The following is a 14388-nucleotide window of genomic DNA, read 5'->3' on the forward strand; positions in this document are numbered from 1 at the left end:
GAGAACCCTGGAAGTTGTAGGCCAAATTTTCATCCTGGTTGGAGAACCCTGGAAGTTGTAGGATACATTTTCATCCTGGTTGGAGAACCCTGGAAGTTGTAGACTAAATTTTCATCTTGGTTGGAGAATCCTGGAAGTTGTGGGCCAAATTTTCATCCTGGTTGAAGAACCCTGGAAGTTGTAGGCCAAATTTTCATCCTGGTTGGAGAACCCTGGAAGTTGTAGGCCAAATTTTCATCCTGGTTGGGGAACCCTGGAAGTTGTAGGCCAAATTTTCATCCTGGTTGGAGAACCCTGGAAGTTGTAGGATACATTTTCATCCTGGTTGGAGAACCCTGGAAGTTGTAGACCAAATTTTCATCCTGGTTGGGGAACCCTGGAAGTTGTAGGCCAAATTTTCATCCTGGTTGGAGAACCCTGGAAGTTGTAGGATACATTTTCATCCTGGTTGGAGAACCCTGGAAGTTGTAGACCAAATTTTCATCCTGGTTGGTTAACCCTGGAAGTTGTAGGCCAAATTTCCATCCTGGTTGGAGAACCCTGGAAGTTGTAGGCCAAATTTTCATCCTGGTTGGGGAACCCTGGAAGTTGTAGGCCAAATTTTCATCCTGGTTTGAGAACCCTGGAAGTTGTAGGCCAAATTTTCATCCTGGTTGGAGACCCTGGAAGTTGTAGGCCAAATTTTCATCCTGGTTGGAGAATCCTGGAAGTTGTAGGCCAAATTTTCATCCTGGTTGGAGAACCCTGGAAGTTGTAGGCCAAATTTTCATCCTGGTTGGAGGACCATGGAAGTTGTAGGCAAAATTTTCATCCTGGTTGGAGAACCCTGGAAGTTGTGGTTTAAATCTCCTAACTGGTGAGAGCTCTGGTCTACCTTTTCTAGGTTTGATCAAAATATAGCCAGATTCTTTGAATGATAAAAGTTTATATAAGCTTATATAAACAGGAAATATTGCTAGAATGCTTTGCAGAAATTTTCTCACACACACCCTTAAGCTTTTCTATTTGTTGTTGTGTTTCAATCTGGAACTGAAATTGATTTAACTGGCATTGTTAACACAAAATACACAACACTGTGAAGGTACAAAAATATTGTTAATATGGATCAGACATAACATTAAAAACAAAAAAACATATGGATACCTCTTAGGTCCATAAATATTTCCCCTCTCCTCCAAATCAGAGTATTTACATGCTTTAATGTAAGTCTAGCACATAGAAATGCATGTTTGGAGTATCTGTTGAATGTGATTTTCCTGCTTTTTGGCAGGGGGTTGGACTGGATGGCCCACGAGGTCTCTTCCCACTCTATGATTCTATGACATACTTCATCCAAATGGATTTTCCCAGTGTATTGAATTGTGAATAGCCAAGGAATGAAGAGAATCACTATTTTAATACATTCATTTGCAGAGCCGAATTTTCTTCCGGTGCCCACTGATCAGCCAAGAAGCTGGGAAGAAGAAAGTGATGCTTTTGCAAGCCAAAGTATGTTTCAATGCAACATATCATTCTAGAGCTGAATAATGTGTTGTAATTTTGCTTTTACTTTTAAAAACAATCATTATTTTTCTCTTATATTTTCACATTTTATTACCAGGTAGAATATGTTTCCAGTGCAGAAGCCTCTCCATGCTGGAGCATGTAAAATCTGATACATTTTAGTTTACCCATGATCTTGTCTATTTATATTTTATAATAAGATATAATATGAGGGGTATTTTTTTAAGTAAGGTCCATTTGAACATAAGTACACAATGAAAGTTTATTTCAAAAAAGTAAATTTATTTTCAGAAAGTACATACTTCACTCTATTTTTTGACATAGTTGCCAAGTTTGTTCAAACACTTATCATACCTCTGAACCAATTTTAAAATATCCTCTTCATAAAAACTTGCCGCCTGCTCTGATAACCAAGAGTTCACTGTAATCAAAGAAGGGCGACCAGAGCGATCCTCATCATGGACGTTGTCACGGTCATCTTTGAATTGTCGTACCCACTTATGCACTTTGCTTTCACTCATAACAGTTTCACCGTACACTTCACAAATCTGTCGATGAATTTCTGCAGCAGGAAGGTTCCTTTCTGACAAAAACCGTATCACTGAGCGAACCTCACATGTGGAGGGTGAGTTGATAGTCTTAAACATTTTTAAAGCACAGAACAGAACTGTACAGGTTAGCTACAGAGCGGAAACTGAGCACAGTTGTTCCCTAGGCATGTCGGTACACGACACACGCGCTCGTTGCGGTATGCGCGCAAACTACTAGTGTCTACAACAATACTGACCTTACTTAAAAAATACCCCTCGTAGTAGTAGTGCTCCTATGCCATGGCATCCTATTTTTCTCTGTTCTATCCATTTTAGATAATAGCATGTTTTGTCCTGTTACCCAGAATGCTGGTCATTGACAACGGCCCCTTCTACACTGTCATATAATCCAAATTATCAAAGCAGATAAATCACATCATTGGCATTGAAGTGGATTATATGAGTCTACACTGCCATATAATCCAGTTCAAAGCAGATAGTCTGGACTTTATGTAGCAGCATAGAAGGGGCCAATAATGATAATAAAGATTGTCTGACTGAAAGATGGATGAGTGGATTGACTGTTTGATTCATACTGTAGGAAATTCCCTGTATCTTTATCAACTTCATCAGCATCACTACCACCAGAACATCCGTCTGTTTGTACACTGTTTTCCTCATATAGGTCAAAGTAGAGGAGATCCCAAAATAAAAGCAGCAATTACAAAAATCTATTAAAGTTTAACAACAGGCAAAATCAATAATACAGCTATCTATAAACTCATGAGTTGTCCATTAAGAATATCCTTCTGGTATGTGTATGTGCAAATAAATGCCTGTGTCTCAGAAAGGATCTGCTTTCACTGTATACACAAGTATAGCTCTGCACATGCAGTTTTTCTCCCCTTCCCATCTGCTTCTGTTATTATTTGCCCTCAAGCCGAACTTGATATGTGATGAACCTATGCCTGAGAGACCTTGTGGTGGTGGTCTATATTTGCTTTAATGCCAACAGACCTGGGCCAAACTTGAAAGCTACTTTAGCAGTAGATTCTGCCATGTACGAGGGTTGAATGAAAAGTAATGCCTCCACCTTCGTTACTTGGATGGAAATATTTTAATAAATCAAACGCAGAAATAATCCTTAGAATGTGCTCTTTAACTACCACTATTCACTTTTTCACATAATCACCAGACAATTGGATACATTTCTGCCAATGATAAACAAGTTTTCTAAAGCTGTCACAGAAGAAGTCGACACTGTTTCGACAACCCATAGTGCACAGGTCTTCCGATAGCCAAGTAAAGCAATAATGTGACCCACACATTCTTGTGAAATGCTGATTATGCTTGAAATTTCTCTCTGAGTGATATGACGATCATTCTGAATCAGTCAACCTTTTGCTTGTGAAATTCGGTGGTTGCTGTCACAGGACGTCCAACTTTTTGTTTGTCTCGCAAGTCAGATGTTCCCACCTCAACATCTTTAAATTTACTTGCCCAACAATGCACAGTACTTACATCAACACAATCACCATAAACAGCTTGCATTCTCTGATGAATCTCCTTTGGGGCGACACCTTCTGCTGTCAAGAATTCAATGACTACACATTGCTTAAGTCACATTGACCAATGGTCTGCGCAGGGTTCCATACTTTGCACTTTAACAACACAACCATTCAATGCTAAGGCTTCCTGCCAAAATGGAACTATTTATTTATTTATTTGACTTGTATACCGCCACCCCCAATTTGGCTCAGAGCGGTTTACAGCAGTAGATGAAAACAATACAACCAACTTTAAAATACAATAAAAACGAGAACAGACATAGTCCCGAGTTATTCACCGATCGAAAGCTTGTTGGAAAAGAAAGGTTTTACAGGCTTTCTGAAAAGCAAGTATCTCTCGGATGGTTCAGGTTTCAACTGGCAAGGCATTCCATAAATAAGGGGCTACAATCGAGAAGGCTCTCTGCCTAATAGAGGACAGATGATAAGTCCGGATGTTGGGGACTTCAAGCAAATTTTGGTCTTCGGACCGAAGTGATCTCTGGGGTTGGTAGGGGGATAAGCGGACCCTCAGGTACGCTAGCCCTAGACCATATAAGGCCTTAAAGGTTAGTACCAGCACCTTGAAAGTAATCCGGTACTCAATCGGAAGCCAATGCAGCTGTTGTAGAATTGGGGTGATACACCTCGCTGGCACCCCGGCGAGAAGACGAGCTGCTTCATTTTGCACCAACTTCAGTTTCCAGGTCACTGACAAAGGAAGGCCAACGTAGAGGGCATTACAGTAGTCAAGCCTCGAGATGACCGTTGCCTGGATCACCGTAGCCAGGTGATTCCTAGATAGGAAGGGAGCCAGTCGCCTAGCCTGACGTAGGTGGAAAAACGCAGATCTGCTCACAGCAGAAACCTGGGCCTCCATTGTGAGCAGAGGGTCCAATAAGACACCAAGGCTTTTTTACAGAAGATGACGGACATAGTGTCTCGCCATCCAGGCTATAGAGGAGAGTCTACTGAACAAGCCAGTACCTGCCACATACAAGTACTGCCATCTGTTGAGTTACGAAGGTGGAGGCATTACTTTTCATTCAACCCTCGTAGTTACTGTGGTCTGATCTCCAACTGCAGGAGAAAAAACAGAGAGCCAGAGTTAGAGGCAGAATGGCTTTCCTGGCACTTCTCCCAAGTCTTTGCTTTACAGAGGATGTGTTCATAGTGTGTATGTGTATGGGATGACTCTTGCCCTTGTGTATGCCATATCTTTGTCCTTTTCCTCCACATTTCCTTCTTTTCTCTGGCTATTAGTGGTTTAAGCTGTCACAAAAGAACAGTCAATGGACAGCTTTCTTACTAATGCAGTTTTAGCATCGGGGAGAGGAAAAGCACTGGAGGAGGGTTACTGCCCAAGGTGCCAAAGTAACTTGGCTGGCCTTGAGTACTATGTCACCTTCTGCTGGGGAGGATGCCATATGCTGCTCTGCAAAACATTGTTGGCCAGCCCTTGTCAGTGGGCAGGGAACTAAAACAGGAACAGAGCTTGAAAAGTTACTTACTTTTCCAATTAGGATCTCCAGAGCTGACCTGCCAAGTTGGCTAGTGGCCATTCCGACTGAGATATGTGAGCAAAACTAGTTCAAAGCAAGCAACTTTTCCAATTCTGAGGGAACTGGGTTCGTCTGCAGTCATTTCTTTGTTACTCACATTTTCTTTATTGCTGGACACAGGAGAAATCATTGAAACTCACCAGAGCCATGAAGCCCAGCTAGAAGACCTGCAGAATGATGTTCAGCAGGCCACAAACCATTTGGGAGTCCTACAGAAGGCACTGCAATATAACGTCAGCATGGCAAGAGGAGAAGTGAAGAACAACCGATCAGGTGAGATTGGAACTTTGGAAGCCACAGACACAATTAGACCAGTCTCAGCGGCATGGACCTCATTGTGAACTTATGTATTGCAGGGCCACTGAAGTCATATGTGTATGTGCTCCCTATGTTTTTGGCTTTTTAGAAGATATATTTATGCTGCAGCCTGCTTAAACTCATAGAATAATAGAGTTTGAAGAGACCACATGGGCCATCCAGTCCAACTCTATGTCATGCAGGACAAGCATAATCAAAGTATTTCCAACAGATGGCCATCCAGCCTCTGTTTAAAGCAGTGTTTCTCAATCTGGGGGTCGGGATCCCTGATGGGGTCGCGAGGGGGTGTCAGATGGGTCACCAAAGACCACCAGAAAACACAGTATTTTCTGTTGGTCATGGAGGTTCTGTGTGGGAAGTTTGGCCCAATTCAATCGTTGGTAGGGTTCAGAATGCTCTTTGATTGTAGGTGAACTATAAATCCCAGCAATTACAACTCCCAAATGTCAAGGTCTATTTTCCTCAAACTCCACCAGTGTTTACATTTGGGAATATTAAGAATTCGTGCCAAGTTTGGTCCGGATCCATCATTGTTGGCGTTTGGGGAAAATAGACCTTGACATTTGGGAGTTGTAGTTGCTGGGATTTATAGTTCACCTATAATCAAAGAGCATTCTGAACTCCAACGATGGAAATGAACCAAACGTGTCAACCAAAAAATTATGATTTGGTCCAGTTCCATCATTGTTTGAGTCCACAGTGCTCTCTAGATGTAGGTGAACTACAACTCCAAAACTCAAGGTCAATGCCCACCAAAATCTTCTAGTGTTTTCTGTTGGTCAGGGGAGTCCTGTTTGGTTCAATTACTTCGTTGGTGGAGTTCAGAATGCTCTTTCATTGTAGGTGAATTATAAATCCCAGCAACTATAACTCCCAAATGTCAAGATCTATTTTCCCCAAACTCCACCAGTTTGGTAGTTGATTAAATGTCCTTTGACCAGTAACTGGCCACTTGGAGTGCCTCTGGTGTTGCCGCAAGGAGGTCCTCCATAGTGCATGTAGCAGGGCTCAGGTTGCATTGCAGCAGGTGGTCTGTAGTTTGCTCTTCTCCACACTCGCATGTCATGGACTCCACTTTGTAGCCCCATTTCTTAAGATTGGCTCTGCATCTTGTGGTGCCAGAGCTCAGTCTGTTCAGCGCCTTCCAAGTCGCCCAGTTTTCTGTGTGCCCAGGGGGGAGTCTCTCATTTGGTATCAGCCATTGATTGAGGTTCTGGGTTTGAACCTGCCACTTTTGGACTCTCGCTTGCTGGGGTGTTCCAGTGAGTGTCTCTGTAGATCTTAGAAAACTATTTCTTGATTTAAGTAATTGACATGCTGGCTGATACCTAAACAAGGAATGTGTTGGAGATGTCACTGCCTTGGTTCTTTCACTATTGGCTGCTACTTCCTGGCGGATGTCAGCTGGTGTGATACTGGCTAGACAGTGTAATTTCTCCAGTGGTGTAGGGCGCAGACACTCCATGATAATGCGGCATGTCTCATTAAGACATGTAGTGGATTGAATGTTAGACTAACAATCTTATCACATGAACCAGATGAAGTGTCCTGCTTTGCCTGGCTTCACTAAAGAAACAGAGGGGCAGTGGGGTGAGTCCATCATCTCCCTCATGGCAATGCTTTCCCCATCACGTGTGGGATGCATTGATCTAGTGGCAAGGCTTCGTGCTGGACAGGCTCCCGTGTATGACACTTCCACTCCAATTTTGGGTAGAGCCTCTGCTAGAAGTACAGCAATATCATGGGATGGGCAGGGTTTCCATCTGTAGTTGTAATGGTAAGGAAGCATCCTAAGATGCTTCAAAAGCCCCATTTCATGAGATTGTAGAATTCCAGGAGACCAAGTCTGAAATGTATTGTCGAAGGCTTTCGTGGCCAGAATCACTGGGTTGTTGTAGGTTTTTTCGGGCTATATGGCCATGTTCTAGAGGCATTCTCTCCAGACGTTTCACCTGCATCTTTGGCAAGCATCCTCAGAGGTAGTGAGGACCTCACTACCTCTGAGGATGCTTGCCATAGATGCAGGTGAAACATCAGGAGAGAATGCCTCTAGAACATGGCCATATAGCCCGAAAAATCCTACAACAACCCAAGTCTGAAATCTTCACTTAGCCTCAGAAACCCGCTAGGAGGCCTTGGGCAAGTTGCAATGCCTTAAGAGAAGGTAGAGGGAAACCTTTGAATAAATTGTGTCAATTAAACACTATGAGAGTGTTTCCATATGTTAATGAAACGTATTCTATAGTGTCTAAAACAATCAAGTGAGGTAGGGCAGGGGTGTCCCTTACATTCAATCATGCTGCTTTTCACATTTTGTGTTATGCTAATATTAAACAGAAGAAGTGCACAAATTTAATGTTCATCCAAAGAAGGGTTGTGTAGGCAGAAAATGATTCCAAAAAGGAGCTTTATTAACTGAAAAAAAGGCCTAAAATTCCTTCTAATATTGTAACTAACTTGTGATACTTGAGGCTGCCATTGAAACTGTTTTAGTTCATTGGCTATTGGATGTCTCCTGGGGAGAAGCTGCCCTGAGTCATCTATAAAACATCCTCTATGTTTCCAAGTATAATTGAAGCATAGTGGTATGCTTTAAAGAACCCTGAATTGCATAGCACAGCATGGCATCCCTAAGGGACCAACTCATTTCATTTGTTCTAGTACAATCTCTGAGGTCCATTGAATGTACCAATTTAATGATTGGTGCTATGCATCATGTTCAGACAGCTGGGGTAAGACTAGGCTTGATAGCATTTATGGTGGTTGTACCTTGAAAAATAGTTTTATTTCCAGATGTGAGCAATCACAATTGAACTTTTTGGCTCTCCAGATCTTTTGGATTGCAATTTCTACATCCCTTTACCATGGATCATGCTGGTGGAGACCTCTGTGTATTGACATTCAGAACATCAGGAGAGGGGACAATTGTTCCCCTTGCTGATATACATGTTTTCCATGAAAAGTTTCATGAGTCAAGTTTAGTGTACCTGTTTTAAAAGCATGAGTGAGAATAATGAAGGCAGAATGGATGTCCAAAGAACTTCTAACTGAGCTAAGACACAAAAGAGACATGCACAAGAAGTGGAAAAGGGGAGAAATCACCAAAGAAGAATTCAAACAAATACCCAACACCTGTAGGGAAAAGGTCCTCAAGGCTAAAGGGACTGGAGAAGAAGCCCTATGAGGAGCGGCTTAAGGAGCTGGGCATGTTTAGCCTGAAGAAGAGAAGGCTGAGAGGAGATATGATAGCCATGTATAAATATGTGAGAGGAAGCCACAGGGAGGAGGGAGCAAGCTTGTTTTCTGCTTCCCGGGAGACTAGGATACGGAACAGTGGCTTCAAATGACAAGAAAGGAGATTCCATCTGAACATGAGGAAGAACTTGCTGACTGTGAGAGCCGTTCAGCAGTGGAACTCTCTGCCCCGGAGTGTGGTGGAGGCTCCTTCTTTGGAAGCTTTTAAACAGAGACTGGATGGCCATCTGTCAGGGGTGATTTAAATGCAATATTCCTGCTTCTGGCAGAGGTTGGACTGGATGGCCCATGAGGTCTCTTCCACCTCTTTGATTCTAGGATTCTATGATTTTAATGTCACTTGTTGCACGGGGTTATCAAGGCTAGTTTTGACCCTCGTCTTCATCCCTCCTTTGATCAAGGTTGAAAATCACCTATAAAAGCAGGCCCGTAGCCAGGATTTCGTTTTGGGGGGGGGGGGGGGCTGAATTTTTCTCAGGGGGGAATTCGGGGGGGGGGGGATGAGTTTTGGGGGGGGGGGGGGCTGAGTCTGAGTGAAAGAGGGTCTAGCCTAGCAAACCTTTTGTATATGCATGGGGGTATTGGGGTAATGATACTTTGCTAGGGTAGACCCTCTTTCACTCAGACTCAGCCCCCCCTGAAACTCAGCCCCCCCGAACCCCCCCTGAAAAAAACTCAGCCCCCCCCCCCAATCGAAATCCTGGCTACGGGCCTGGATGGAGCCAAAGAGTACGGAATATAGATGTATGTGTGAGGAGCAGAGATATGAGCTAGTCAGAGAGCTCCTGTGGACTGCTAGTTCTCTATCTGTTTCCTAAGTAAATAAATATTTCTATTATTTTTCATATTTTGTGTTGCATTTCAGAAGCACAGGAACAATTTCTGCAGCAAATGCTCTTTCCCCACATGGAGAATTTCTTAAGGGAGCATTTTCAACCAGTTTGGGCAAACTTAAATAAAAGCCTACAGGATCTTTCTATTGGTCTGAAAAACCTTTCACGTGGTGTTGAGGCGAATCGGAGAAGCATAGAGAGATTCCAAGAAACCACGGTGCCCAAGAAAGATTTCCAGGAGCTGGGAACAAAATTTGAATCCAAAGTCCAAACTATCATATTTGGGGTGGAGGAAATGAAGAGGGAATTAGAGGAACATTTCCACCAACAGCAAGCAGCCATTCATTACAATCTCACTATGATCAAAGCAGACACTGACATCAAGCTGAAGAGAAATCATAAGAATCACCTTGTCGATTTGTCAGCTTTAAATAACAGCCTCTCAGGCATGAGACAGGAGCAAAGCAAGCTTCAAAGAGAACTTGAAGCCCTGAGCAGAAACGTAGCTTTCCCAATACAACCTGACAGTCCAAATAGGGCATTTGCTGAGGAAGATGCTCAAATTCTCAATCAGAGCTTGGCAAAACATGCAAGGCAACTAAAAGAGCTTTATGAGCAGTCCGATGAGGACTACCAAGAACTCAGTCAATTAATCAGTGACTTAAAAGCCAACACAAAGCAGGAAACCAGCGAGCTTAGAATAAATTTAATGGAGAAGAGTCTGATAATGGAGGAATACAGAGAAGGCATGGAAAGGAAGATTGTGGATCTCAACACTACTTTGGCAAATATTGAAGAAAGACAGTGGGATCTAGAAAAATCTCTGAAAGTTTGCCATTGTGAAAATCTTCCTCTGGGCATTGCTGTGGAAGAGCAAGAGAATATCACTCAGATATATAGAGAAGAAATAAAGCAACTGGATGCACGTTTAAAAGATCTTGCTGCGGCTTTCCCCCTTTTATATCAGTCTCTTGATTTCCAGCAGGAACAGAATCGGAAGCTGGAAGACGACATGTCTCTTCTTCGGTCCCACACTGACACATTGTCTGAGATTATGGGCACTCTGCAAAAAACAGATGAAAAAATGCATGGACACATTAAGTATCTCAATAGCTCTTTCAATTCTCTTCTGGTTGATGCAATGAGACATGAGAAAGCACTTGTGGCCATGCTTGGAGATGAAATTATGGAAACCTTGTCTGAAGATGATCCTGAAAGTCTTCTCTTGCCTCCAGATCACCTGCATGTTATGAATATAGAACTGATCTCGGATCATCTCAAGAAGCACAACCTTACACTGGAATCTATTATGAACAGAATCCAGTCTTTGGAAATGGATCACAAGAATAACATCGATGTCTACACATCTCTTCAAAATCAAGACCTTGACAAGCAAATGGAGGACATGGGAAAAGTGGTCAGCACAGAACAAGGGAGAATGGAACATATGGAACCAAACCATGAAGCTGCCATCGAGGATGCCCCTGTCTATCAAGATATCATGATCCTAAAGAAGGAAATTGGACATCTCAGTAAGGAGATGAAAGAATATCGGTTGCAATGGGACCATGCTCGTTTGTGCTGTAATCAGACCAGGGTCAATCTAATAGAACCACTCAGTATTTCAGTGGAGAATTTGAGAGAAGACTTTGCATCAACCCAGCAAACTTTGGAAGAGCACTTACAGGCTGTTCAAAAGCTGTTTGGAAGCTATAGAGAATTACTTGCAGCAAATGTAAGCTTGGATGTTGCCAAGATTCAATCAATGATGGGCAGAAGAATGAGGAAGCAGCTTAAAGTTCAGGAGCAGGAAAAAATGAGAGACAAGAAAGAGGCCAAGGACATTAAAGAAGGCACTTTAAATGGAAGAAACAAGATACATTCAGAGATCTTGGAGACAGGTAGGTCCCTTCCTTCTTTAATAATTCCATTGTCATTTTCTAGGACTCATTATGTAAGAATGTGGCTGTATCCATACCTGCAAAATAATTCATTCATAGCTTGGTCTTGTTCAAACACACAGTGTTCCCTTGGTTTCAAAGAGAACATTTCTTTTAGACATCTGAGGACTATTTGAGGGAGACGACAACTCTTTTTTTAATTACATTAGAAGGGAAAGGCAGATTGGTGGATAGTAGGTGCGAAGTTGCTGTAATTATCACTGCCACCAACGTGAGAAGTAGTCAGCAGAGGAGTAGCTAAATTACAAGTGCTGTTGTGTAACAGGAGAGTAGAGGGAGATTTATTATTTATTTCTCTGTATTTCTACCACCAACGTGAGGTAAGATGTATTATTGTGAGAAATGGCACACTGGACGCAGAATTGATGGAGATGAGGCAGTCTTCAAACAAAAGTTAACAAATTTATTGAGCACAAAGCGTGTGGTTGCAAGTTGTAACTTTTCTTATAGAACTCAGAATAATACTTGGTTAGTTGAAAGTTTCACTCTTTCAGGTTACACAGTATCTTCCTGAGGTGAAGCACTTATTACTAAACAAAGTTTCAATACAGCGATATCTCCCTTAACTGATCCTCCCTTGACCAGATACTTAATAAGCTTATTCTTTAGCCTTTCCTTAGACTAAAAGAATACTGGTTATGTTTCCCTTATCAGCCTCTCTAGCCTAAGAAACTTCCAGTAGCTTAATCTGGCTTTCCAAAGCCTCGAAACTTTGCTTCACAATTCACTCTCTTTCAGCTACAACCTCCTAATACTTTCCTCTACCAACTCCTCACCCTCCAATCCTTAACTGACTCTTCTCAACTCTTAACTCCCTCACTAACTGTCTATTTTCAAAACTCTCCCCTCTAGGCTCCTCCCACTTCTCTCTCTGCCGGCTTGCCTTGGTCTCCATGGCAACGCAGATGGAGGATTCCTTCGAAACAGGCCGCTCCAGTGTTACTGCAGCCAACACAAACCCATAAATACAGTTTAAATCATGCAAATTATTATTAACTTCCTCACAGTAGGCTTGGTTGATCTTGTTTGTAAGTTTCTAAACTCGTAATGAATTCATATTAAATTACTTTTTGATCCAATATTGAGCCATGCAGGAAGAGTGTGAGGAGTAATTACGAAATGAAACAATTTCCCAATTTTTCGTAATTATTTTTGGATGTCTGGTGCAAGTTTTACAATCTCGGTTTCCCTGGCCTCCCTGGTGACAAGCGGCGATGCGGAAGGGCGAGGTGGGCGTGGCTACGCCCCCAGTGGCCGTCAAGAAGAGCTGGGCATAGCCACGGCCACCTAATTCCCCTGTCATCCATCGCCATTCAGTCACCCAGGGAAGGCAAACTGCGAGAATTTAAAACTAATCTCGCAGTTTCCCTTCCCTGGGTGACTGCGAATGGCGATGGATGGCAGGGGAATGAGGTGAGCGTGGCTATGACCAGCTCTTCTTGACGGCCACTGGGGGAAACCGCATCGCCGCTTGTCGCCAAGGATACCAGGGAAACTGCGAGCTTTTAAACTAACAATTCACGAAGTAAACAAAGCTTTTCAGATTTTTGCTATTTCCGATCTTTTTTTCAAGAAAATTTGAGAAATAATTTAAAAATCGAAACACCAGCGCCCCCTATATATGAAACGAGTTTAGAACCATTTTTTTCTTGATAGCTAAATAGGCAACCATGTCCAACAAACATGATGTTGCCATATTTTAAGTATGTGGTCATCTGTACATTCATATATTCTAAGGTAGCATTGCATACCTTTGCAAATCAGAATTTAAACTTGCCATATGACTTCACTTTTTAGAATGGCAGGTGCTTTTTTGAGACAAGAAGAAAGAGGGTCTTGTGGAACAGGAAAGAAACTATGAGGATAGAATGAAAAGTAATGCCTCCACCTTTGTAACTCCTCAACAAATGGCAGTACTGGTATGCGGCAGGTACTGGCTTGTTCAGTAGACTCTCCTCTACAGTTCCTTTTTGGCAGGAAGCCTTAGCATTAAACCAGGCATGTAGCCGGGGGGGAGGGCTTGAGGGGCTTCAGCCACCCCCCCCCCAAATTCTCACAGTTGGTCCGTGAGAAGAAGGCCTTATTGGTACATTATTTAAACTGTTATGTTTATTCATATCATGATCTGATCACCATGCTCAATATATACCATATGCATGGGGGTATTGGGGTAATGATACAAAGGGTTTGCTAGGGTAGACCCTCTTTCACTCAGACTCAGCCCCCCCCCCCCGAATCAAACTCAGCCCCTCCTGAATCAAAATCCTGGCTACGGGCCTGCATTGAAAGGTTGTGTTGTTAAAGTGTGAAATATGTAACCATGCGCAGACGGTTGGTCAATGCGACTTAAACAATGTGCAGTTATTGAATTCTTGACAGCAGAAGGTGTCACCTCAACATCTTTAAACTTTAAACATCGCCCAACGATGCACAGTACTCACATCAATGCAATAACCATAAACAGTTTGCATTCTCTGATTAATCTACTTTGAGGTGACACCTTCTGCTGTCAAGAATTCAATGATTGCACATTGCTTAAGTCGCATTGACTAGCTGTTTGTACAGGGTTCCATACTTTGCACTTTAACAACACAACCGTTTAATGCTAAGGCTTCCCACCAAAATTGAACTGTAGAGGAGAGTCTACTGAACAAGCCAGTACCTGCTGCATACCAGTACTGCCATCTGCTGAGGAGTTACGAAGGTGGAGGCATTACTTTTCATTCAACCCTCATATAGACTTGATCGCCATTAGAGGGTATGGATACAGTCAATGTGTGAGGAGCCTATAAGGGCAATTACATTTGCAATGGGGGACAGCGGGGGGCAGAGAGAACATATGTGAAAGCTAAAGTAACTACTCAGTTATGGTCCTGGTA

The 14388-nt window shown here is 42.6% G+C and overlaps 1 protein-coding gene across 1 annotated transcript in view; it reads left to right on the forward strand.

The window, feature by feature from the left end:
* Positions 1-14388, forward strand: part of MMRN2 (multimerin 2) — a 58095-nt gene that overhangs the window by 38459 nt on the left and 5248 nt on the right. The window contains exons 4-6 of the mRNA XM_067465638.1: positions 1414-1488; positions 5263-5415; positions 9581-11449. Of these exons, the coding sequence (XP_067321739.1) occupies positions 1414-1488; positions 5263-5415; positions 9581-11449 (2097 nt within the window). The remainder of the gene's footprint in view (positions 1-1413; positions 1489-5262; positions 5416-9580; positions 11450-14388) is intronic.

Source organism: Anolis sagrei, chromosome 3, assembly GCF_037176765.1.
Source record: "Anolis sagrei isolate rAnoSag1 chromosome 3, rAnoSag1.mat, whole genome shotgun sequence".
In the NCBI taxonomy this organism is placed as follows: domain Eukaryota; kingdom Metazoa; phylum Chordata; class Lepidosauria; order Squamata; family Dactyloidae; genus Anolis; species Anolis sagrei.